The sequence below is a fragment of the Chaetura pelagica genome, unplaced genomic scaffold, assembly GCF_000747805.2.
Source record: "Chaetura pelagica isolate M959 unplaced genomic scaffold, ChaPel_1.0 scaffold283, whole genome shotgun sequence".
In the NCBI taxonomy this organism is placed as follows: domain Eukaryota; kingdom Metazoa; phylum Chordata; class Aves; order Apodiformes; family Apodidae; genus Chaetura; species Chaetura pelagica.
This window is the reverse complement of record NW_009952688.1, coordinates 1,097,721-1,122,768: the sequence shown is the minus strand read 5'-3', so window position 1 is coordinate 1,122,768 and position 25,048 is coordinate 1,097,721. Positions and strand designations below refer to the sequence as shown.

At 41.0% G+C, this 25,048-nt stretch overlaps 1 protein-coding gene across 1 annotated transcript in view; it reads right to left on the bottom strand.

The window, feature by feature from the left end:
• Positions 1-301: 301 nt before the first annotated feature.
• DCAF12 (DDB1 and CUL4 associated factor 12) overlaps positions 302-25,048 on the bottom strand; it is a 26,805-nt gene continuing 2,058 nt past the window's right edge. Inside the window, exons 3-10 of the mRNA XM_009993809.1 lie at positions 24,493-24,754; positions 14,771-14,977; positions 13,537-13,597; positions 9,126-9,319; positions 7,952-8,017; positions 7,081-7,243; positions 1,714-1,898; positions 302-660 (exon numbers count right to left, since the gene is read on the bottom strand). Of these exons, the coding sequence (XP_009992111.1) occupies positions 502-660; positions 1,714-1,898; positions 7,081-7,243; positions 7,952-8,017; positions 9,126-9,319; positions 13,537-13,597; positions 14,771-14,977; positions 24,493-24,754 (1,297 nt within the window). The 3' untranslated portion in view covers positions 302-501. The remainder of the gene's footprint in view (positions 661-1,713; positions 1,899-7,080; positions 7,244-7,951; positions 8,018-9,125; positions 9,320-13,536; positions 13,598-14,770; positions 14,978-24,492; positions 24,755-25,048) is intronic.

The following is a 25,048-nucleotide window of genomic DNA, read 5'->3' as shown; positions in this document are numbered from 1 at the left end:
TTGAGAACTCCTGCTCTTTTACAGTTTGGACTTGATGGGCAGTACTCTGGGGAATCCACCCCTGGGCTCCAATGAGTACAGATTAAAATTAATGTATTCCTCTATGTATAAACAGTGTCATTAGACTTGTACTTTTAAAAAATAAGATCAACCCAGGCCAGGGCCAGGCTCTGCAGATAAAGTAGTAGCTTATCTCTTATAAATATTTTTTAATATTTTTTTTAATTATAAGTAGTCCTCACTCCAGGTAATGTAACTGACACAAAGTACCTGCACACACGCAGCCCCTAGACTTTCACAGAAAACCCTTCATACAAAGGATCAAGGAGGTTAAAGCAAAAAACTGGTTCAAAAAGGTGTACAAAACTGTTGGAGACCAACAGAAAACTCTGCCAAAAAATAACTTGCATTTAAATCAGAAATCAATGGCATCACACAATTTTGTTGTTAAAAATAAAAGTGGAAATCTCTGTAAAGATCAGCATTTATAAAGAGTTATCATTAGCTCCAGAGACCAGCGTAATTCCCATGAAGTCCTGATGGAAGGGGGCCTCCTGCCACAAAGAGTTTCGTTCCAGACGAGTCGTAGCAGTGGGTGTAAACAGCATTTGGGAAGAAATTTATGTCAGAAAAATAATTCCTCCAGGTTTCATCATGATTCTGTTAAAGGAAAGTTTAGATTGTTATTGTTGCCAAACAAACACAAAGCCTTGTTTCACAAAAACAGAGGGTAGCTTCCAGAGCCCAGAAAAGGGACCTTTCATGTTGGTACTCCCTGAAGCTTCAGACAGATCAACTTGAAAACACTGCAGTTGCCCTGAAGCTTTTTCTGAGGACATTTGGGCCACACATTGGAGGGGAGAAGGTGAAAAGTAGGGAAGATGATACACCAAGTTTTGTTAGTGAGAGGACTAGAAGTAAAGGATCAAAACTGGAAGAAGGGAGATGTAGGTTAGACATTAGGAAGAAATTCTTTAGTGTGTGGGGGGGATGAGACACTGGCCTGGATTTCCCAGAGAAGCTGTGGATGCCTCATCCCTGGAAGTGTTGAAGGGCATTTTGGATGGGGCTTGGAGCAACCTGGTCTAGTGGGAGGGGCCCCTGCCACTACAGGTTGGTTGGAACTAGATGCTCTTTAAGGTCTCTTCCAACTCAATGCATTCTATGATGATTCTATTATTAGCTTTTAAAGTTACATCACAATGATACAGAAGAAAATGGAGAGAAGTTAGACAAAGTCATTAACTGCTTTATGATAACATACAGGAAACTGAACTCAAGTACCTGCCATAACATTATTTCAGAAACCCACAGTTTCTAAAACTGCACACAATTCAGTTAAATCTCTTTCAGTACCACATTACAATAGCATGTTCTTGAAAGACAATGTATTTTGTGTTTGAGGTTGTGAAAACTAGAAGTTAGATTACCTTTGAAAACAAAGATAGAAAATCTAGTTCATTTATGAATCAGTGCACAGGAGAAGTAGTCAATACGCCTTACACTCAAGCAACTAACGGTTGAATACCCTCTTATTTGTAGAAAGCAATCCTGCAGCACTTCTTGGTTTTAATTATTACAGCTACTGGTTACATGATCAGTGTTTTGCTGCAACACATTTCATAAAATAGCTCCCCCATGACTACAAGAATCAGCTCTTGAGCTCTGCGGGACTCCTGTGGAAAGGGTCTCCCACAGCCTCACACCACTCACCAGCCAGCCTTTGCCAGTAGTCAGCTTCAAAATTTCACTTCCTCCTAACTTCTGCTTCTGTCCACAGCAGACACGTGGGGGCTTTTCCTCCAGGAACCTCTGAGCTCTGATATCATAAAACAGTAAGGAGCCTTGTCCTGTTCCCACCGTGATGATGTGCTCGTAGAAGCTCACCGACCGAATACCTGCAGAACAAAAGAGACACAGGACACAGTAAGAAGATGGGTGCTCTCACTGCCTGGTGTCTAATATTTTCTTTAAAAGGAAATTCTCACTGGTGTTCTCTGCAACACTTAAGCTTCCTGTGCTATGGAGCAGTGCAAACAAACCCTGCTGACGCTACTGAAACAGGAGTTTGAATTACACATACTACTTCCCTCCTCCTGAGGCCATCAGCTATGCTGATGGTGTACACCAGCTCTCCCAGACTAGCAAAGAACATAAACCATTTAGGATAAGGGCAGCTTTGTTCTGTCTGCCATGAGCCTCTAGATGAACAAACCATGAGTAAGCACATGGCAGCAAAGAGAGGAAAGAACATAAGTGGTTTCCTCCATGAGCTCACACCCTATCTGGCTACCTGCCAGGCTGTGATAAGCAACCATGTGAAAAAAAATTACTGTCCCAGCTGCCACTAAGTGCATTTTGCTGAACAATAGGCAAGCTATAAGGAGCTATAACCATAACCATCACTAGTCACTTTGCTGCTAAGTCGAATCAGGCTCTTAAATAATTTTGAAGCTCTCTCTACTCAAATACTCTTGCACAAGCAAACCCTCTTCTTTCTAGCTGGCACTGCTAGCACTTCACCCAGCAATAAAGACAGACTAGGAATCCTAAAACCTAAGCAACACTACGTTATACCAGCACTTGGGAAGTTACAAGAAGTCTCCAGTCCAAACAAAATATTCTAGCAGGATTCAGTTATGTCATTCAATTGAGTAAAAGGGATATATTTTGGTTTTCCAAAATCTAAATCTGAAGCCTCAGCTAAACAAGGATCCCTTGGAAACAGTCTTGGGGGAGATTCTGTAACTGGAAATGTGCAGTTTGCAAGATGTCCTGTCATTTCATCTCTATTGTGCAAAAGGTTTGTTCTGTGTGAGCACTCCACCCCAAACAACTCCTTTACACAGATTAAATCCTGCCACATCTATGCTTTTCCTTCCTGCACAACATGACACCAGGTTATGAACTCCAGGGCTTTTAAAGTCCTCTTTAAAGCACCGCTGAATTGTGGCCTAACAAGCATTCAAACAGGATGGTAAAAGAGGTGAGCTAGGCCAGCTACATCCACATGCCAACTGCTGCCACCATACCAAGTGGGTCTGAGCATCACAAAACTTGTAACATACTGGAATACCCCCCACAGGACACATGACAGCAGACATCTGAGAGGTGTGGATGCAGCCAGGGAGTTTACCCCTCCCCTTTGTACAGAGCCCTGACAACAGACACATCCTCAACCCTCCACCTCTGCTGCCTGATGCTACACCCACAGCCACCAGCATCTGTGGCACACACTGAGAAAAGGCAAGGCCGTGCTGTTGTACTGCAGGTGTAAGTGAAGGCTTGGCTGCAGCCTGAAAAGGTGGGAAACCACTCTGCAAGTTGCACACCTGCTGAATTAGGTTTATCAGACTAATGTAAAAACCTCTGCTTTAATTCAGAGAACTACAAATTTTGTCTAAGTAAGTTGGAGATACTTCCTGCCCACCCACCCCCCTCCCCAGTACAAGGGCCTGGCAAATTCAAGCAGAAAGCTGCAATCAGCAAGAGCAGTCACTTGGATTAGAAGAAAAAGGCACAAGAAGGGACATCCTCTTACTTTTGCTTCATAAGTGCTCTTGACAAGCAACCTACCAGAACACTTAACAGGGAAAGGTGATGGAGTATGAAAGCAGATGGCATATACTTTTCAGCACAAATTATTAATAAAAAAAAGCTATAAAATGCAGAACTCTGGATCTTTCTCTACTCAAAAAAATTAAGCAAAGAATCTGAGATGTACCCACTATTAAGAGGGTATTTAGAGCAGGCTTTGAAGAACAGCACTTCAAATCAGCTCCTAAGAAGCTGAAGTACCTCAGATTCATAATTCTCATCAAACTAAAAGCACAACCTAGGCCTACAACTGATCACAGTAAGCTCTCCAACATATTCAGCACTCTGCCACTTGTGGACCTGGACTATTTGGCTCAACAAATTGAGTCTCACTCCCAAGAGGCAAGGAGGCTCTGCAAATACCAGAAGGAAATCAAAACACAGTAGCATGTCCTACACAAGGAGAAGACACAGTCTATCCTGCACAGCTCTGTCCCCTACATTACAGTTGCTGCCTTCAGGATACAAAGTTAAGGGCAGACAGGGTAGCACTGCACACCAGCCCAGCAGGAAGCAGTTACTCTTGCAGTTCAAGAAGTAGAGAGTTTAGGGCCTACACTTGCCTCCCTGTAGAGTTGCTAAGAAAAGCAACATTTACAAGATACACTAAAAAGCATTAGCTGCCTTATGATGTACAGCAGACAGGGTTACATTGGGTAAAAAACAGCCCCCGTTCCAGTCCTACCAACCTTCCTCTGACCTGCTTTTGTGTAGAACACTAGTGATCTGAAGTTAATGTGAACTTACCACCTTCAGCAGATCCATCTGGAACCTGAAAGCACATTCAGGTAACACTTCAAAGCACTTATACATCTACTCAGATTTTAGTCTACAAACACCCTGCTTTCTACAGGTGCTGCACCAGTCCAAGTCCCCATGAGATCAACAGAAAGTTGAAACACTTGGTATCTTGGGAAATAATGTTACCTAACTGTCTCCACCACCATGCCAAAAAGCATCTGCCTATTACGCAGAGCAGAAAGCAGCACTGAACAAACTTTGTCCAGACATGAACTAGTGCCCCAAAGACACTCCTTACATCACCCCAGTAAGGATGATCACATACTGAAGGCAAAATCTTTCAGCCACCAGCGACTACATCCCAGTGCCTTGATATTTCTTCCCTATGATACTGAAGGTGACAGCGTCAGGACTTCCACCTACCATAGAAACTCCTCCTGCAGCTGAAAGCAACAGACCCTGACATTTATCTTCACAACACTGCTCAAACTCCAGTAACCACACACAGAATCATACAGAAACACATAATCTTAGGGGTTGGAAGGGACCTTGAAAGATCATCTAGTCCAACTCCCCTGCCAGAGCAGGATCACCCAGAGCACATCACACAGGAACACGCCCAGGTGAGTTTTGAATGTCTCCAGAGAAGGAGACTCCACAACCTCTCTGGGCAGCCTGTTCCAGGGCTCTGTCACTCTCACAGGAAAAAATTTTTTTCTGATGTTTACATGGAACCTCCCATGTTCCAGTTTGCACCCATTGCCCCTTGTCCTATCACTGGACACCACTGAAAATAGCCTGTCTCCATCCTCCTGACACTCACCCTTAACATATTTGTAAACATTGATGAGGTTGCCCCTCAGTCTCCTCCAAGCTCAAGAGACCCACCTCCCTCAGCCTTTCCTCATCAGGGAGATGTTCCACTCCGTTCATCATCTTTGTGGCTCTGTGCTGGACTCTTTCAAGCAGTTCCCTGTCCTTCTTGAACTGAGGGGCCCAGAACTGGACACAATATTCTAGATGTGGCCTCATCAATGCAGAGTAGAGGGGGAGAAGAACCTCCCTTGACCTACTAACCACACCCTTTCTAACACACCCCAGGATGCCACTGGCCTTCTTGGCCACAAGGGCACATTGCTGGCTCATGGTCATCCTCCTGTCCACCAGGACCACCAGGTCCCTTTCTCCTACACTGCTCTCCAGCAGGTCAGCCCCCAGCCTGTACTGGTCCATGGGCTTGTTCTTCCCCAGATGCAAGCAAACTTGCTGAGGGCACACTCTGTTCCCTCATCCAGGTCGTTGATGAAAATATTGATCAGTACCGGTCCCAGTACTAACCCCTGAGAGACTCCACTAGTCACAGACCTCCAACTAGATTCTGCCCCATTCACCACAACTCTGACTTCTTCCTTTCAACCAGCTTATGATCCACCTCACTACCTGACCATCAAGAACACACTTCCTCAGTTTATCTGTGAGGATGCTGTGGGAGACGGTGTCAAATGCTTTACTGAAATCAAGACAAACCATATCTACCACCCTACCATCATCTATCCAGCTAGTTACTTCCTCATAGAAGGCTATAAGGTTGGTCAAACATGACTTCCCCTTGGTAAAACTGTGTTGACTGCTCTTGATGAGCCCCTCATCCTTGATAAGCCTAGAGATAGTGCCAAGAACAAGTTGTTCCATCACCTTTCCAGGGATGGAGGTGAGTCTGACCAGCCAACAGTTACCCAGGTCCTCCTTCTTGCCCTTCTTGTAGACTGGAGTGACATTTGCTATCCTCCAGGCTTCAGGCACCTCTCCTGTTGCCCACGACTTACCAAAGAAGATGGAGAGTGGCCTAGCAATGACCTTCACCAGCTCTCTTAGCACTTGTGGGTGTATTCCATCTGGACCCATTGATAAACCCTTCCTATACCTTGCCTATACACATTCTCTTTTGATAACTTGCCCGATAAGATGATGATGCCTAGAGCCAAGCTAAATAAAGACTGCAATTTACTAATCTGGGATTAATTAATATGGTTTTAAATGGGCATCACAGTTCAGTGTCTTCTCATGCTTGAAAATGAGGAGTATGGGACCACAGCCCCTGCCAGCTCTCATGCTTGGGCTTGGTGTAAGGTCTTACTGGATGCAATGCATCCGTGTCAGAAAAGGAAAATGGCACCCACATTTGCAACTTTTTTTTTTTTTTTAAATGTGAGCTTTTCAATACTTAAAGCAAATAAATACGCTTTGAAAATTAAGACTCACTCATGGCTTTAGATTACAAAGCAAGCATTCACACACAGCTCCAACTCCTAGTACAAGAGCACGGAGCAAGACAACATGCTTTTTGTCCATTCCCAGAGAAAAAAATGCAAAAATACATAGTATTAATAGTGGTACAAAGACTGGATTTGCTTTAAGATGAAGTAAAACAGAGTAAAGAAACAGTAAAAACTAAGTAGAAGTAAAATGTACACTTTTAAGTTCAGTAATATTTGGATGGTGTACAATTTAGTTGATTGTAAAAGTACAAATGTCTATCATCAGATTTCAGTCACTTTGGTTTGTTGATTGCTCCAGGAATACTGTCATAAAAGCAAAACCTAGCTATACTAGTAACAATTTAGTCTTGCCATTTATTGAAGAGAACAACCCTTCCCATTTATTAGAATCTTATCTTACTGTAGTTTTAATAGCTATTTCCACTAGCAAACCCCCTGAAGCACCCTTCGACGTGTTTCTTACCACTGCCCCGTTCTTTGGAACAGACAGATTTCACATTGTGAGGAGGCTGCCTTGGATCCAGAAAGGAGACATGTGCTTGTGATCCTACTGCATACACTGACCACTCCTGACCATAAGCCAAACACACGTTCTCCCTGCAGTATGGCAACTTCGTGGAAAGTAGCTGGAAACAGAAGAAATAAAAATCAAGCCATTGTGGGGAGAGAGCAAGACATGAATATAACAATCCTGTAAACTATCTTCAAGGAAGCTGCAGTGAAAAAAACAAAAATTCAGCTAAAAAATAAGACCACCACAAAAATAGAACTTTAAGGGAAAAACAACTTGACCCAGAGGGAAAAAAAAAAATAATAAAAAAATGGAGATGGGATGCCCTATCTGATCAAACCTGAGATGATAAAGGCTGAAGCTAAGTCTTATGGAAAGAACAACAAACATTCTGTGAAGTTGCTTTACATCTTTTTAAGGTGTTATTTCTTCAGCAGGTGTACACAGATAGTAGCTCTCACCTGAAAAAGCTTCACACACTAGCACAGATATGTCTGGGTTTGATCTGCAATTACACCTAAATGAGCACAGCTTCCTTTACAAAAGCTGCTAATCAAGTATCCATCACATTCTATGCAATGGTTCCCTTCAGCTAACTCAGAACTAGTGGGAATGTAAGAGCACTTCCCACCCTCTAAAGTAAGGGGAGTGGGGAGTTTCTCTCCTCAAGCTCTAATTTTTATGACATTTCATTTCAAATAAAACTTTGAAGCCTTTTAAAAACATTGCTGCTCTTTCAGGCAATTAAGGGAGAAGAAGTACAGCGAACAGCCTTAAGTGCTAGGCAGTGTTTGAAATTTAACACTAATGAACAGAAAAGCACCTTTGATAGTGTGTGCTCTGCTTTCCAAAGATGAAAATATCCATCTAGGGACACAGCTCCCAGCTCCTATAAAAAGAGATAAAAGTGTTTCTGTATTACATATGTTCTTACAAACTCTCTTACAAACTCTCACACTCTACTATACTAGGCAGGATGCACACCCTGTATTTAACTCATCCACAATCCTGTACATGCTTATCAAGATATACTTCCATCTCATACTGATCTTGACAGAATGCAATACAGGACAAAGGTGCCAGAAAGAGAAAGAATTAATAAAGCAGTAAATAACCAACATTTTTTCTGAAAGTACAGATCTTGCTAGACAATCAAATAATGAAGTACTAGTACAAGTCAGAGTTGGCAATTCCCTTCAGCAGCTCCCACACTGATTCTGACTCTGAAGCAAACATTTCTTTTCAGGCACTACTCTACTTGAAAAACTATATGAAGTCCCCATCACAGAGGACTAATTAACAGGTACAGTGAAACATGAAGCCCACAGGAGCATCCTGCTTTTGACAGCTCACCCACCTTTGCTTCAGACCTCCTGTGTTCTTTGAGGGAAGAAAGTAAAGCAATGGAGGATGAATAGTAGTTACTATTAATAATAGCAATACTAATAATGACAAGAGATCAGCATACGGGAGGTTAACATTTACTGTTTGTCAAACACAAACAAAATAACATCAAAGCAAGCACTGGTGCCTGCCCTGTGTGTCGGTCACCTCACTTGCTGAGCTACACTAACAACTCAGTCATCAAAACAGGAACTCCCTGAATGTTGGCTGGTCTTCACAAAACAGGAAGGAAACCAGTAAGAGAGCTCAAGAGTGGGATTCAAGCTGCAAGAGAGATTTTGCTGTTTTATCTTTTTCTTCTAAACATTCCCTGTCTCCCTTGTGCAAGTCTAAAAATCAAACCCACAGGGAAATTGTTCTTTCTGAAAACACTGAGACTGTTTTCTTTTTTCTACTGGACTTCTTCAATCACTTGAGGCAGACGCAGACATAGCAGAAACAAGCAACCATCTCATATGAGATGGATGCAAAAGGATTAGGAAAAAATACTAGGCTGCTTCTCTGGTATTCTTTTTTTAGATTTTTTTTATTATTTTTGCAATATATAGAGGACAGTAGTAGGACTTCTCAGCTGTCTTGCTTATCTTACTGACCTTGTTCTTATTGTTGAAAGCCAATGCTCGGACTTTGCAGTTGTCAGGATTGGTGTTCTCCTTGGGGATATCCTTCAGAGCCCTGTGTGTTATGTGGGCATAGACAGGAACTTGGGAGAGATTGTGCCTGGCATCACTTTTGGACAATACATCCTCTGTGACTTCCCAGAGACCCATTGAACCATCCCGGGAACCTGAATAAACAGTCCATAAATAAACAGTCCATTTCACATAAACGTAACTCCCCTTTTTAAAAAACAAAAAAGACTTGGGTCTGAAAGACAGGATACTATAAATTTAATCCAACTGAACAGTGTTGGTGCTTATGTATTAATTATTGACAGAAATATGACTTTACTGGGCTGTTAATCTGTGAACCTGATATCAGTTCTTAATTGAAGTAAGTAAAATTTGGGGGTAAAAAAAATATCACATTTAGGGGAAAAAAAAAAAATCACATAAATCCCTTATGTTGTCTAAAGGCCACACAGAATAAAAATAGGGCCTAGATAACAGTAAGAGTTAGGCAAAACCAGATTCCAATTAGAGAAAAACACATCCCCAGCAGTTAACAGCCCAACCTTGAGACAGGTCTGCAGGACAGATGGAAGGGATGGAAAGGAGCAATGCCCACAGCTTGGCCAGCCTTGAGCACTGAGGGGAAAACACTGAATAACTAGAATCACCATATTTATTTTATATTATTAACTATTACCATACTAAAAAACACACCCATCTACTACCAACAAGCCTCCCACTCTTTAAGCAGGCGTAGTGGAAGTTTTGAGCACTATCACTTTAAATGGAAGGGAGGAATTACTTGACTAATCATGTGTGGGAATGATCAAACTTTGAAGTTCTTTCTTGTGGTTTTGGGTATAAAAGTAGCCCCTGTGCTTCAGGAAGCTTGAGCTTGCTTTGCCCCCCTTTCTGCACAGAGCTGGATGTCAAAGCAAGGATCTGAACTCTGTGTGTGGATCGGCTGCTTGCACACCGGGTGATGGACCCTGCTTTTGAGACAATAAAACCACAGTGAAATGGCCTGTCTACATGGTTTCCTAGCAGCTAAATCACTTCATCTGTTTTCAGACTAGTTACAATGAATCAAAAACATGATCCTGTACAATAATTACCATTAGAGATCGACACATAGAATAAACTGAAGAGGCTACATGCTCAGCCTGGCTTACTGGGGCCAGCGTGTTAAGTCATTAAAAAAACCTACCTCAGTTTAGTTTATGCCAGCTTGGGTTAATTTAATTTCTGCTGTTGTGCTTCAGGATATATACAAACCACTTGTGAACTGAACAGAATTAACTATTTCAAGCCACAACTTTTACCAGTTTGTATCAGTTCTATTTTAAAATATTATTTTCCTTAAAACTATGCAACCTTTTGTTTAAAGAATGTTAACAAAAATTAAGGCTGAATAAGCAAGAACTCATTTTATTTTTCTACTGAATTTGAAGATATTAATCCAAAATTTGAATCAGTAAGAGAAATAATATTGGATGAAAAAAGCTGAAAGTCTGGTTCATGGATCAACACAGGCTTAACCCAAGGTCCTTTACTTATCCTTTCTGGTTTTTAGGCAAACCACTTCCATCTAAGTCAGCTACGACAGATTTGACACATACCTCAATTTCTTCCATGCATAATGCAAAAACCACACCCCTCCTTTTCTCACAGGGCAACCCATACAAAATATTTTATGCCTTGAAGATGCCCAAAACCCAAAATATCTCCAGACTTTTACATTTTATAGGCTTTTGTACATCTCCAGAAGTAAGCTGCAAAGGCAGTGATGCAAAACATCTTGTTGTAGTAGGTGTGGTCCAGCACACCAGAGATGGCTTTGGCCTGGATTCAGTCATTTGCCACTATCAGCTGCTACAGCCAAAACCAAATGGAGCTTCCTGACGGCACTGCATAGCAGCAGGCAACATCTGGCACTGCATCTTGCCAGCCAGCTTACGTGCTGATGATTTCTAATGGCACAGAATCTTGTTTGTGATGGAGGCTATGTACTCAGTAGTAGAATCTCTTAAACATCTTAACACACTTTAGCAGGAAGCTGTCCCTTTTAATAGCCCTGTCAGGGACAAAATTCAATGTATGTTGTTCAACTGGTTATCCCTGAAGCCAAGGACAGTATAATTTGTTACCTTAGGCTCATGCCACCCTGGGAGTTGTTCATCCCATCTGAAACTTTTGCCATGGAAATCTTTGTGTCCAGCCAGTACAACTGAGTGGACTGAGGCCCTCTCCCTCAGCTATAATTGCTTAGTCAAAAGTTTGATTTTATGCTTATGGACTACTAAAATACATTGTCAAAGATTTCACAAGCAGAGCCTAGGCTTGTTCTTGTTGAAGTTACACAAGCAACAGGAATAATCAAGCCTCTGATCCTCTCTGCGAGGTTAGTCATTAATTGAAATAGGTAGAATTTTGGGAAAAATAAATCACATTTGCTGAAAAAAAGTACATAAAAGATAACATAAGGGATACACAGATTAAAAGGGGGCCTAGATAAGAGTTAAAATGTAAGAATTAGACAAAACTAGACTCCAATTAGAGAAAAACACACCTCAAGTAGGCAAAAGCTGGGCCTTGAGACACCAGCAGGACAGATGAAAGGGATTGAAAGGAGTACTGCCCACAGCTTGTCTTCATTACAGCCTTGAGCACTGGAATCACCATATTAATGAGCTAAAATACTCACCCACAGGTCAGAGAGGCCCCTACTAACAAAAAGCCCCCCATTCTTTAAGCAGGTGTAGAGACATTTTTAAGCACTGTCACTTTAATTGGAAGGGATGAATTACTTGACTAATCATGTGTGAGAAAGAGAATGTTAGAGATAAAGCTCTTCCCTTTTTTGGGGTATAAAAGCAGCCTTTGTGCTTCAGGAAGCTGAGCTTGCTTTGTGGAATACCACCCTACTCCCTTTTCTGTACAGAGCTGGATGCCAAAGCAAGTATCTCGATTGTGTGTGGATCAGGTTCTTGGACACTGGGTTGAGAGACCCTGCTTTTGGGACAAATCTGTACTCTCTCAACAGTTTTGACAGAAGTGAGAAAATATACTGTCAGATCTTAAACCTTAGGCTCTGTGATAGCTGTCATCTGTCATAGGACCAAATGCATTTCTCTTTCTGTCACATGTAACCTGCCCCAAGAAAGTCACCAAAAATACTGGTATTTGGTTTCTTAATTCAGATGAAATTTTATGCTATCTTCCTCAATGTTTGGAGTTAAAATATTTCTGCTCCACACTTTCAGATACAGATGTGATCTGTAAGACTAAAACATCAGAAGTTAGCAGTCTTTGTTTTCTCCTGATTCAGATCATCAGCAAAGCTCTGAAAAACTCGGTTTAGCAACCAGACTTGCTAATTGCTTTCAATGAGTTTTCCCTAGTGTCTCAGGTCTGGACACTAGAGACTGCATCTTGCTGTAAGCATCATACAACTGAGGACAAGGAGTCTTCTACTCACACTTCCACCCTTGAGCAGGCAGAAAACACTGAGACCAACAGTTAAATCTCCCATTCCATGCCTCTGTTTAAATGGGTTTTTCCTTTGGACATCATCTCTGCTGTTCTCTTCAAGCTTACTAGCTGACAACGTTTTTCTAATGCAGATGTTGGTTGGAAATTTGCAAGGATCAAATTTTATATTGCACTGAAAATTAAATTCCACAATTAGCTCTTTTTTTTAGTTATAAAGTAAACCTACTGAATCAGTCAAGAATTTGACTTTCGCAGCAAGACTTTAGGATTTTTTGTCACATGGAGTTTTACACCTCCCTGTACAGAATACTACACCCGATCAGCACAGAAAGACAGCACATTACTACATTAATGCAACAGCACATTAGTACTGCTGCCTTTACCTAGGTAATACTTGATGAAGTTACACTGATTGTTCAACGAGTTACTGAAAAGTCAGTAACTGACCTTTTCTATTACAGCCTTCTATTAACTGCCATATACATATATATACACACACACAAAAAAAAAGTCTTCATTAATTAATCTTTCACAGGATTTCAGGAAACCACTATTGCTGTACTGTATTCCAAAGCTAATAACTGATAATCAGTATCCCTCTTGAAATTATTCATGTTGTGTGGAATTCATCATGTCTAGAGATCTTCTCATGGCAACACCTACTGGAAAGACAGGAGTATTCCCTTCAATATGAGAAAAATAAAGCCTAGAGCAGGGCACTACAAATAAAATGAAGTCCTGTTCTAAGACCAAGAAGGGTTTAAATAGCCAAGGTAGTTCTAAGTGGTTTCAAATTCCCCAATAAGGGTGCTTCCCCAAGACACATGAAGTGCTGTACATCAGTATAAAATTCTGGAAAAGAAACAAAACAAAAACTACAGAGGAAAAAAATGTACTTTACCAGAAACAGCCATAGTATCACTGATCCAAGCAATTGAAAATATCCAGTCCTTATGTCCATCCTAAAAGAAAAACAAAACATTTTTCTGTGCCGTTATACTCTATAGAGTAGTCTCAAAGCAAACAAGTATTCTTAATTTTAATTTTTAGTATGAACTCAGAAGGACAGACCTACACTAAAAACATACAGATAAGATTCCAGTACTAAGCTACAGCAGTTTAATTACCTATCAGTAATTTAATTTTTTTTTTTAATTTTTAAGTGTACAAAGAGCAATTATGTGATGGAAAAACAGGTCTCTGAACAAGGACAAATTGATCTCAATTCTAATGACTTAGATTTTCCATTTTGAAAGAGCATTCTTCACTTCTGTAAAATAGCTATAGACTTGCATTTCCTCACATGTATATCCCTATTATAAAAAGTAACTAAATCCTTATGTTTACAGTATGACCTAGAGATCAGTCTTTTAAGACTATTGCTTCAAGAATCTTTTCTTTAGCAGGTGAGAAACCTATGGGGGGAAAAAGACTAAGGGTCTAATTCTGTTTGAAAAGCTTCACAGTCACAGCAGACCACAAACTAAAAGCAGTCCTCAGAGTGGAGCCTTTCTGCAGCTGGTTATCTGCCTCTGAAGAAACTCTGACAGGACCTCTGCTGTTGTAATTGAAACCTCTGTGAAGTCCTGAATCCAGAAGGAGAAATGAGAAAGAAGTGCTTTCAGAATACCACAATACTAATTTCAGCCGTCTTTCTTTTAAAACTAGCTATTTTAAAAAGGCTTCATGATGGCCTCTGGAATAATAATAATAATACATGCATAAACTGCACTGGAAAAGGGGAAAAACTGAACAACTTGTATCATCTTCTCAAATTCTTAAAAGAACTTCTTCACTAAAACTAGCTTCAGAGGTCATCACCACAATTAGACATCAACATTCAGGATTTTGTTACATTTTAGTACTTAGAAGTAATTTTAAGTAGACCTGAATGAGGGTAAGTTAGAAGAAACCTGACTCAAAACCTTCAGAATTGTCTCGTCTTTGTGTACTCACTCATATTTAAAATACCTTGTTAGAAAAAGACAACTTAAATCAGGAATTTGTTCAGACTTTCAGAAATTCACTCTCTGGGACAGGACTCCCAAATCTTAACCTTGCTCTGACCTTAAGCACTTCTAAGTAGTAATTCCAGAAAGTGACAGAATAAACCTCCCCCACGTACTCCCACTTACATCTCCCACACAGACAGGATCGAGTGTAGGCAGACGATAAATGGCAAGACTGTTGGGGTTGTCTCCACCTGTGGCCAGAAGGGTCCTCGAGGGGTTGAGCTCAATGGCATGAATACCACACCCCTGCTGGTTCACCATGCCAGGCTCACGATCCTTCAGAATAGGAATCTTGGTAATTTGACCAGTCTGGACATCTACTACAAATAACTGGGAAAACACAAACAATGGGAGGTGCAAGTCATCATCAAACAAGTAAGACAAATAAGATGGTCAAATGTCCTCCTTACTTTGAATTGACATTTTTTTCAAACTGGAACACACAAATCCTGCTAGTACAGCTGAAAATGCATAAATTCCTTCTTATAACAAATAAACTAGACTCCACCTCACAAGAGCAAGTAAGCCCCGGAGGCTTAGCACACGTCATCTGCCTCCCAGAAAAGATACTTGCCATGAAGTTTTGGCCTTGGCAAACTGATACTTTATATAAAAGTTCTGTAATTTGAGTTTAGTTTCTAGTGATACACAGAGAATAGTAACTAAATATAGTACTGCCAGTGCAAACATCTAAAAAAGATGTCTAGCTCATCCTGCAAAAAGACAAGGAGTTGTAGCTCTATGTCACTGTCCTCTTGGCAGCAAACTCAGTTGTAAAGCCTTTCAACTCCAAACACACATCATTATACCCAGACCTATGTCAGTTCAAACATACACAACCATAGGGTTACAATCTAAAGCAGAACAAAAGTTTACATTGCCTGCCAAAGTGCACTTTCATTTGGATGGCTCCTGTGCTGGATAATTTCACAGATGTTGTTCACAAGTCAGTTGTACCAATAGCCAAATGGGTAAAACAGTGGGGAGAAAGCCCTGGGGATGGAACATGAGCAAAGCAAGGAAATGGAGGATCTGAAGCTGACGTGGCACTAAGGAAAGTTAAGCAGAAACACAGCCTGGGATTATAATTACACTACACCACCTTCCACCACCCCCAAGTTTGTTCCTTCTATAACCAAAAACTACTGTCTCAAAGCCTCTGGGAATGAACTGGAAGGGAGAAGACAAGAAGAAAAAAACAGAAAACTCAGTGCAGTTAAAAAATACAGACCTCAAGGAAATTGTTCTGAAATCCTTTGTCAGACATTTCTAGATGCATGGAAGAGAAATTTAGACATTCTCAAAGAGTTAGGGCAAGAGTTACACATACAAGTTGCTTTTGGTGAACTCTCACACATTATAGATCTGTTCTTTAATAAGCATAAAAAAACCCTCAATAAAATCTAGCAGTGTGTTTTGTTTAGTCTTATGTGGGGGGAGAGAAGATAGACCTTTCCCCATATCATCTAGTATTCTTGAGATACTGAACTAGCAGAATATTGTAAATTCAAAACACAATAAAAGTGTGACATGTTAAACTCTTTCTACAGGCAAAGATGAAATCCGTTCATTGCTATTTGTGTGTTGTGTCTAGAATTATGCATCACTTTCAACCCGCAACAAGTCCTCTTCTGGGCAGCAGTCTTGCACCAACAGATGACTGTTGCTACAGGAACCAAATTTTCGTGTTTAGTTCATCATTTTGTATGCAGGTGTGAGGTCAGGCAAGTTGAGTATAAGGGAGGCACTTCTCACTTCTCCCAAGGCTTTGGATGCAGTTCACTGCCTACAACAGCTGGCAAAAACACCCCACCCCACAGCAGCCCTTCTCCCCTAACCACATCCCTGAAAATTAACACCTGCTCTACAGGATCAGGACTAGTAATTCTCTCTCCTCTCATCCTCCCTTGTCCTTCCCCTATGAGTGCATATACTCTTTTCCTCCTCAGTATTTCTCTCCAGCAGAAACACACAATTCCCTCCCCTATACTCCTTCAACTACTGAAAAAAATCCGTAAAATCAAGTTAGGTGCCCAAGATTCAGGCTTGCAGGTGTCATCTGCAGGTCCTAATGCTAGCTCCAGAAGTGCTAATTAGGAAAATACATCCACATCTCAAGATGTCCATGGACTTGGGAAAACTGTGCTTCAGCTGTAAGAGATTCACACAGAGCATGTCAACAGGTAAGAGGAAAATTAAAAACCTTTCACATTCCCCAGCCTGACACAGTCATACATTCAAGTTCTACACAAGGTTAATGGAAGACTTGATCTAATGCAAAAATTCCTTTAGCTAAACTCTAAACTAAATGGGCTGACAAGAAAAAGAACTTGGAAACACACAATGCTGAAGCACTAGAGCCTCACATCTCTGTCCTGGACTCAACCTCAACATCATTTTCCTGTAACAAGTTTCCAAATTAAGATATTCTCAGAAGCAGCAACGGGACATATTTCTTGCAGTGCTTTCAACGGCTTCCACCCCACTCTTATCTGCCATCAGCCCTTGAATTGCTTTGTCATTTCCTCCCTTTCCTCCTCCCCTTGCACAGTATCACTTCAACCGGAACAGCAACTGCTCTTAGGGCAAGAAACTTAGTATAGTTAAGGGACCGGCTTTGTAGTTTCAGCTGTCAAGTTGTAAGCAGTAACTCCTCCCTTTGCTTGGTTAAGGAGTCTGGCACACTATGGCTAGCTAAAAACTACCACAACCTCCCTAAAATAAAATAAGCAAGCCCTGTTTTTGTATGCTAGGACTCTTGCATCATCTGGGGAAGGACAGGAAACTGGGAGCTCACACTTGAAAGATGCACCACTGATTGCCAAGAAGGCTTCTGTTTATTGGATTTACAGGGAAGATAAGAGAAGCCTTACCTTTGTTAGACACCTCTAAAGCCAAAAAGGAGAAATGTTAAGAAACAAGATAGGCACCCAGGTAAGTATGAAAAAAATTAATACCATTTTAAGAGTTTTAGAGATACTATAATAAACAAAGTACAAAATATGACTGCTTTTAAACAAACACAACCAAAATGATGGCATACAATGACATAAATCCAAAGAAAAAACAGAAATTGGTCTACTTCCAAGCAAATGGGTACCTTCACTTCTCTTGAAATAAGTGTATCTGCAAATAACTCTAAAGCAGCCTGCACTCTTAATAGCTGAACTATACACTTACGGTTTTTTTTTAATCTTAAGTAGGCAAAATAGCTTCTCCAGCTACTTATTATATAGAAACTAAAAACCAGCCCCCCCGCAACTCTTCCTGCATGCAGTATACCCCCATCAACCTCAGTGAACTATACATATTGGTCCCTCAATTTTAAGCTTTGCACATAATTAATTCAGTTCTTCTTCCTTAGTAAAACTTACACATGCCAGTTATTAGCATGCCAAATAACTTAACATCCAGGATTTAACCAAGCCAGAACTGCTTTGGCTGTCTGCCCAAAGTTCCAGGACCAACAATTCATCTGTGAAAATCAGAACAGACTCAGCTATCATAATCCCTGCAGGACAATCCTGTTCTAACAAGGAAACAGTCTGAATGATGCAACAGAGAGAAATCCATCTTCCCTCTTTTTTTTTTTTTAAGCATTTCAGATGTACAGCTTGCAAGTGCTATCACTCAAGGATCAAGGCAGACTGGCATGGGTAGGTTCTAGTTATAACCACAAATCTCCATGATCTGACCATGAGCTGTATGCTTATTTTACTTTGTTTTGCAGGAGTGGTGAGTAGTCATTTTGGCAAATGGCTCCCACATAATTACTACGTGGCTGGCCCACTTTCAAACTGCTTACAGTCAATTTAATCAAGAAACTGCCCCACTTCACTGAATAAGGAACTACATTAATCAACTTGCCAGAAGTAAAGACTGTGGCAGGAAACCATGAATCTGAAGACCAGACTCGAAACTGAAAAATACACAATACTGAGAGCAGAATGGTTTTCTTCCATCAATTCTACTTCCTTTTTTTCACCTGCCTTTCAGAAACAATAGCTTTGGGAAAAAAACAACAACTACAAACTAAAACAAAAACAAAGCCACCAATTAATTAAATATAAGTGCCCTTCCTATGCATCTTTAAATGAAAGCATTGACTTTATAGAGAAAGATTAAAAAACAGGCCTACAAAATGCCATTTCAAGGCAGCATGTAGACTCTTACGTCCTTTGCTGCTGCCCCTGCACACAGAACAGCAGAACAGAATGCCTTGGTTTTGAGTTAACAGAACAAAAATAAAGGGTGTCACCCTGAGCTACAGCATGTTTTTATTACAGAAACACAGACAGATTTACAAGACACAAAGAACATGCATGAAAGAGACTGCTTATTCTTCACGCAAAAAGAAGCGCTCATGATGTGCTCTGTGCCCCAGCTCTTCAAATACTGCTCTCAGAAATCACAGACACATTCTTGTCATTCATACCAACATTTGAAAGAAACCCAAGATGAACACATTGCCTTCCTGAAAACTAAGAGACATGATGAAGCTTCAGGACTAGCTCAAGCTAGTCTTTGAGAATCCATGTGCTACTCCCTCACCCAGAAAATCTCACCATCCTTATGACAGCAACTAGTCCTCAGGTAGCTAAGAGGTCAACTGGATCATATCTCTGTCTTTCATGAAAACTAACCCTACAAGAAAACTCATTTCAACACAAAGCAGCAAGTTGATCCAGCTGACTCCCCAGCCATGCACATCAGTACGAGCAAGAGCAAGCAGGTGGGAACATCCTGTTCTGCAATGGCAAAACTCCAGACCAGCTAACCTGGTCACAAAAATTTCACCCTCAACAAAGCTGGAAAATTACATCACTGTTCTCCTTCAAACATGTTGTTTGATAACAACAAAAGCAAGACAATGCTTACAATGTCATGACACCAATACTATTGCTGGCCAAACTGAGTAGCACTGTTTGTTTCCACTCATTTCTCAGTCTTGCTTTTTATGCAGATTGTAAGAATCCCACTTCTGTGTTCATTCAACACTTGCAGGAAGGTTCTTCCATTCTGTGGCAACACAGATTTACTAATATATACCAAGTTCCAGAGAAACTTGGATTCCTGAAAGATTAAGCTACTAAGCTGGCATATTTCTCTTTTCCAGTGGAGATCAGAATATAGTTTTGTAGAATGGTTTGGACTGGGAGAGACCTTTAAAGGTCATCTAGTGTAACTCCCTGCAGTGAGCAGGGACATCTTCAATCAGATCAGGTTGCTCAGAGCCCTGTCCAATCTGACCTTCAATGTTGCCAGGGATGGGACATCTACAATCTCTCTGGGCAACCTGTTCCAGTGTTTTACCACCCTCACAATAAAAAGTACCTTCCTCATATCTAATCTGAATATACTCCCTTTGAGTTTAAAACCATTACTGCTTGTCCATTGCAACAGGCCCCATTACAAAGTCTGTGCCCCCCTTCATATCACCCCCTTTAAGTATTGAAATGCCACTATACGGTCTCCCCAGAACCAGGCTGAACAACCCCAACTCTCTCAGCCTGTCTCCATAGGAAAGGTGCTCCAGCTCTCAGATCATTTCTGTGGTCCTCCTCTGGACAAACTCCAACAGATCCACGTCTTTCCTGTGCTGAGGACTGATCCCAGTATGGACCACAGAGGGACACCACTTGTCACCCATCTCCATCTGGAAACTGAGCTGTTGACCACCTTATGGATGCCATCACCCAAACAATTCCTCATCCACCAAACTGTCCACCCATCAAATCCTTACCTCTCCAATTTAGAGAGAAGGATGTTGTGGGACACAGTGTCAAAGACCTTACAGAAGTCCAGATAGACAACACCCACTGGTTTCTCCTTGTTCACTGACGTAGTCACTCCAATCATAGAAAGCCACTATGTTGGTCAGGCAGGATTTGCCCTTGCTGAAGCCATGCTGGCTGTCTCAAATCACCTATTTATCTTCCATGTACCTTAGCATAGCTTTGGGGAGGATCTGTTCCATGATGTTCCCAAACACAGAGGTGAGGCCGATAGGTTGGTAGCTCCTAGGGACCTGCTTCCTACACTTTTTAAAAATGGATGCGATGTTTCCCTTTTTCCAGTTGCCAGGGACTGCCATGACTTTCCAAGTGTGAAACTTGTCAACCGCATCAGCCATGCACTAACACATACTAATCTCAGCACAAAACCTACTCACAGGTTGTGCAGTACAGGTGACACAAGTGGGTAATGGCCTTTCACATCCTCCTTAAAAGGAGGATTAAACAATCCAGAATCCTCTTAAACAATCCAGAATATAAAAAGACATCTGAGAAGTAAGAAGCAATAAAAGTAGCCAGCAAATTGACTGACTCAGAATTTACATTTCCACAGACAAGACCATGTGTAATCAGACACTCCACCCTGCCATGAAACTCCAAGCACTACTAGCTAGTGGGCACACACTTTGATGTCACTGAATTTGTTCACTGCCAAAATCACTTTTGCCAGTTTTTGTTTATATCTTGCCCTCTGTGTCATTTCAGGATGCTGTCAGACTGTTATCACATGTCAACAAATGGCAAAGGATGGATAAGTGCCAGACTTTGCCTGCTAAAGGGCATCTCTACCACCCACAGAAACCACGAGACTCCAAAGACAGACATGGTTACCCCATGCTGTTGACAGAGAACCAAACACTCCTGAGACAAGAAATAGCACCTCTCTGTTAACTCATCAACCACTGAAAAAAAGGTGAATGGGAGTGCCAGTTGTAGGTACCAGATGTTTCTTTACTCTGACTTTTTGTCGCTGTTTAGTGACCATTTGAGTACAGCGACAAACTCCAGGGGCATGACTTCTCATTCCCCACTGGAATCAGAAACAAACAGACTTGTGGGTTTTTCATTACAGCTGCAAAGCCAGAAGATACGTTAACTTGCAAAGCAACTGGAAATAATTTTCCCCATAGAGAGTCTACAATGAAGGATGGAAGAACAGCTGTGCATTGTATCCATTACCAATACAACCCCTGGACTAGAAGACTAGGTTATAATTCTAAGAGAGGCACAGAACAGACAGGGGGATCTCTTGAACAAATTTCAAGTCTCTAAGCAGAAGTGATAGTTGGTGGTTTACAGCAGGGCATCCAAGGCAACACATGGATCTACCAGAGAAAGAAAAGGTATCAGTTGGTATTCAGAAAGCAACCCATTCATGCCTTGGAAAACCTACCTGACAAACCAGGAGAGCATTCAGTAAGGAAGTTTTTAAATACAAATATACCTATCAGTGCTGCCTGGGAAAAAGAAATAGATTTATTTGAAGTAATTCTGCTCTCAAGGAACTGGAAACTTAATTAGCTGCTTGTATTCAGGGAATGATGTACAACTCTTGCATTTTTTCATCCTGAACTTCACAATTAGCAAAAAAAAAAAAATTGTTTCCTGAAAATATACGTGGAAATAAGGGAACAAAAGAAGCTGTAAAATTATTATTGAAGCTTCTTTCTAGAAGCTGCTTTATTCTTGTTTCCTGAAAATTGTGAGGGAGGAAAAAAAAAAAAAAAAAAGAAGAAAACTTCAGCTATCTCATACTCAGTGTTTTTGTTTGCTACAAGCTTGTCTCCCAAAGCTTCTCAAGGAAGCTTGAAAAGAAGATGTTGATACTCTTGAAAACAATAAAGTTATTTCATACACACAATCAACAGGCATATTTTTAAGAAAAAAAAAAGGTTATTCAAAAAAACCTAAACCAGTTATAACCCTAATGAAAAATAAGCAATTGACAGTGTGTTCCATATTCTCTTCAGTGTTTCTGGTGATTAGTAAAGCTAAGTGATTAAAAGAAAACCTACTCTTATGACTGGAGTGTATTTTTGTTTTGTTATTAAAAATGGTGAATCCTTAAGACATGGCATAGCCAAGGGCAATTTATAAATTAAATGCTAAAAGCTCTCAATGCCACATTCAAGCTTTGATTAAGGTAACTGCTATGGTTTATATTTTTCTGTTGAACTAATTTTAATTACACACAACTCCACTGCAGCAAACCCCATTAAAGTCAACCAAGTTGTTTTATATTTACTCTCAAACGTCACAACTTCATTGTATGAGAATCAGCAAAGGAATTCTTCTTTATTAGGTGGCTTGCTCAGGAGATGAGAGAGCAAATCTCACAATTAGAGTGTAGACTTTAAAAGCAACCAAGCTAAAGCTCTTACAGTATTCATAATTCATACACAATCTTTCACAACATTGAAGTGACTTCTTTTGTAATCACTGTGCTTAATGTAAAATGAGGTCCACCTGTAAGGTTTAGCTCAGCTGTGGAATCACACACTTCACTGCAGAATAGGCAGTGGAAGCAACAATATGGTTGAATCCCTCTTAAGTTCTGCAATTGCTGAGTCTCAAACCACTTTCTGCCAGGTTGTGTTGACAATGCACTTGCCCATTTACCTTCCCTGCAGCAGGGCAGGAACTGCACAAGTTACAGAACACAGCAAAACTGCTGCAGTTCTATAAAACATGCAGCAATCTTACTGGGATAAGCAAGTTTTCTGAGAGCTTGTGTTTTGGCAGGAGTTTGTCTCCTGTAAGCTGCTCCATGAGCAGTGCTGGCTGCTGATCTGCCAGGGAGATGAACACACATGGAAAAAGCAGCAGAGTACTTCTATTTCAAGCTCATTCTTCTTAAAACATTGGGGGTCTTGTACCTGTAGGCCTGGCTTCTTCAGAGCTACTGCTTGAAAGCCTCCTGCTGTGTGACCATGATTAATAACAGAACAATTGAAATTGAAATAAAATAATCTACTTCTGTTCCTTGCAAGTGAGGGATTTTCTCTCCTGTGAAAAATAAAACCTCAAGGCAAAAAAAACCCACAAGAAAACCCCCACACCAGCTGTTAAACTTTGAGCTTTAAGAGCTGCTTGATCTACACATTCCTTACAACACTCAACTCACTCCTGTGGCACTAACCAACCTGCAAACAACAACTTTGGGATCTTGCACAAATTGAATCAGAACTTCCTTGAAGCAACTGCAAACACAGCCAATGAAACCGGGCTATTAACTCCAACTGAGAGAATACTACCTAAAAAGTGTGATCATCACATGGGACATAATTTCAATATTCCCCTATAATGGATCAAATCCAAAGCAGCATTTTGAGAGCCTAAAGAAGTTTTGATTTTTGCTGAAGGACATAATGGTACAGAAATAAGAGAAATTACTGGAACACTGAAAACAAAGAGTGACAAAAACAACAACAAACACTAAGTGAACAAGCGAAGAATAATCCTGAAGATCTGTTATTAATATTTTAAGCCTGGAACATTTCTAGCTACTCTGGTGAATATTTGGAGTTTAACCACAGGGTTTAACTTTGTAGTAACTTTTCAGAATCATTAGCATGGAATCATCCATAAAACCTACTGTACCACACAGAGCCTAAGAAAAAGAAGAGTCTTAGTACAACTTGTGCCAGGCATGACAGTTACCATGGAGCAAAGCTAGTGTTGGTCCTTAACTGCCCATCTGTGGGACAAGAAGAAAGATCCAACCCCATGGTTGCCCTCCATCCCACAAACAGATGTCAGTCACCTTGTGCAAATTAGGACAGATGCTGCATCCAGGCACAGGTCTGGGTTTGCAGCCACCTGCTCAGCACCATATTTTCAGATGGGAACAGGGCATCATTAAGCACTATCTCCCTTCAAAATGAGTTGTGTGTGATTTTGACTCCACTTCTAAGAATTTCTAGGGAAGTTATTTATATATGTTATGTATATAACATATATAAAAGTTATATCTATGTCTTCCTTGGCCACAGCAGGCACCACTTGGACATGGAATAACTAACAGAGGGAAGGGAAACAAGTGGCACTTACTGTGTTGCATTTTGTCCCACACACCACCTGTCGGTGGTTCAGCCACTGGGAGGCAAACACTTTATTCAGGGTTCCGAGGTGGAATTCCTTCTCCTTCAGGAGGCTGGGAAGCTGCTGGGCTGCGTATCCGTGCAACACGCGGCGGTAGCTGGACTCACTCTGCAACTTAACCTCTCTGCCTTTCAGGTAGTACACCAGAGACCTCTTAACCGGGGGGAGTCTTTTCCTTTTGGGAACTGGGTGATCCCACTCATACTGTGGAAAACGAACACGGAGATTACACAGAGGAACCAGAACAAACTTAAGACACCGCCCTTCTAAATTCAAAGACACTCCCAGAAAGCTACCGAAGTCTTCCAAGCCACCCGTGGGATATCACACAGGAAGATTAACTCAGAAATCCCGACACGGCCTTCACCAACACAAAATTAAACGTAAATATTTACGGAAGAAGTTAACACCGCAAGGATACCACGACCAGCCCGCACCAGTTCCGCACCACTCAGATGCCAGGAGGATAAACCGAGAAGCGCTTTAGAGCGGCGAGGGCAGCCCC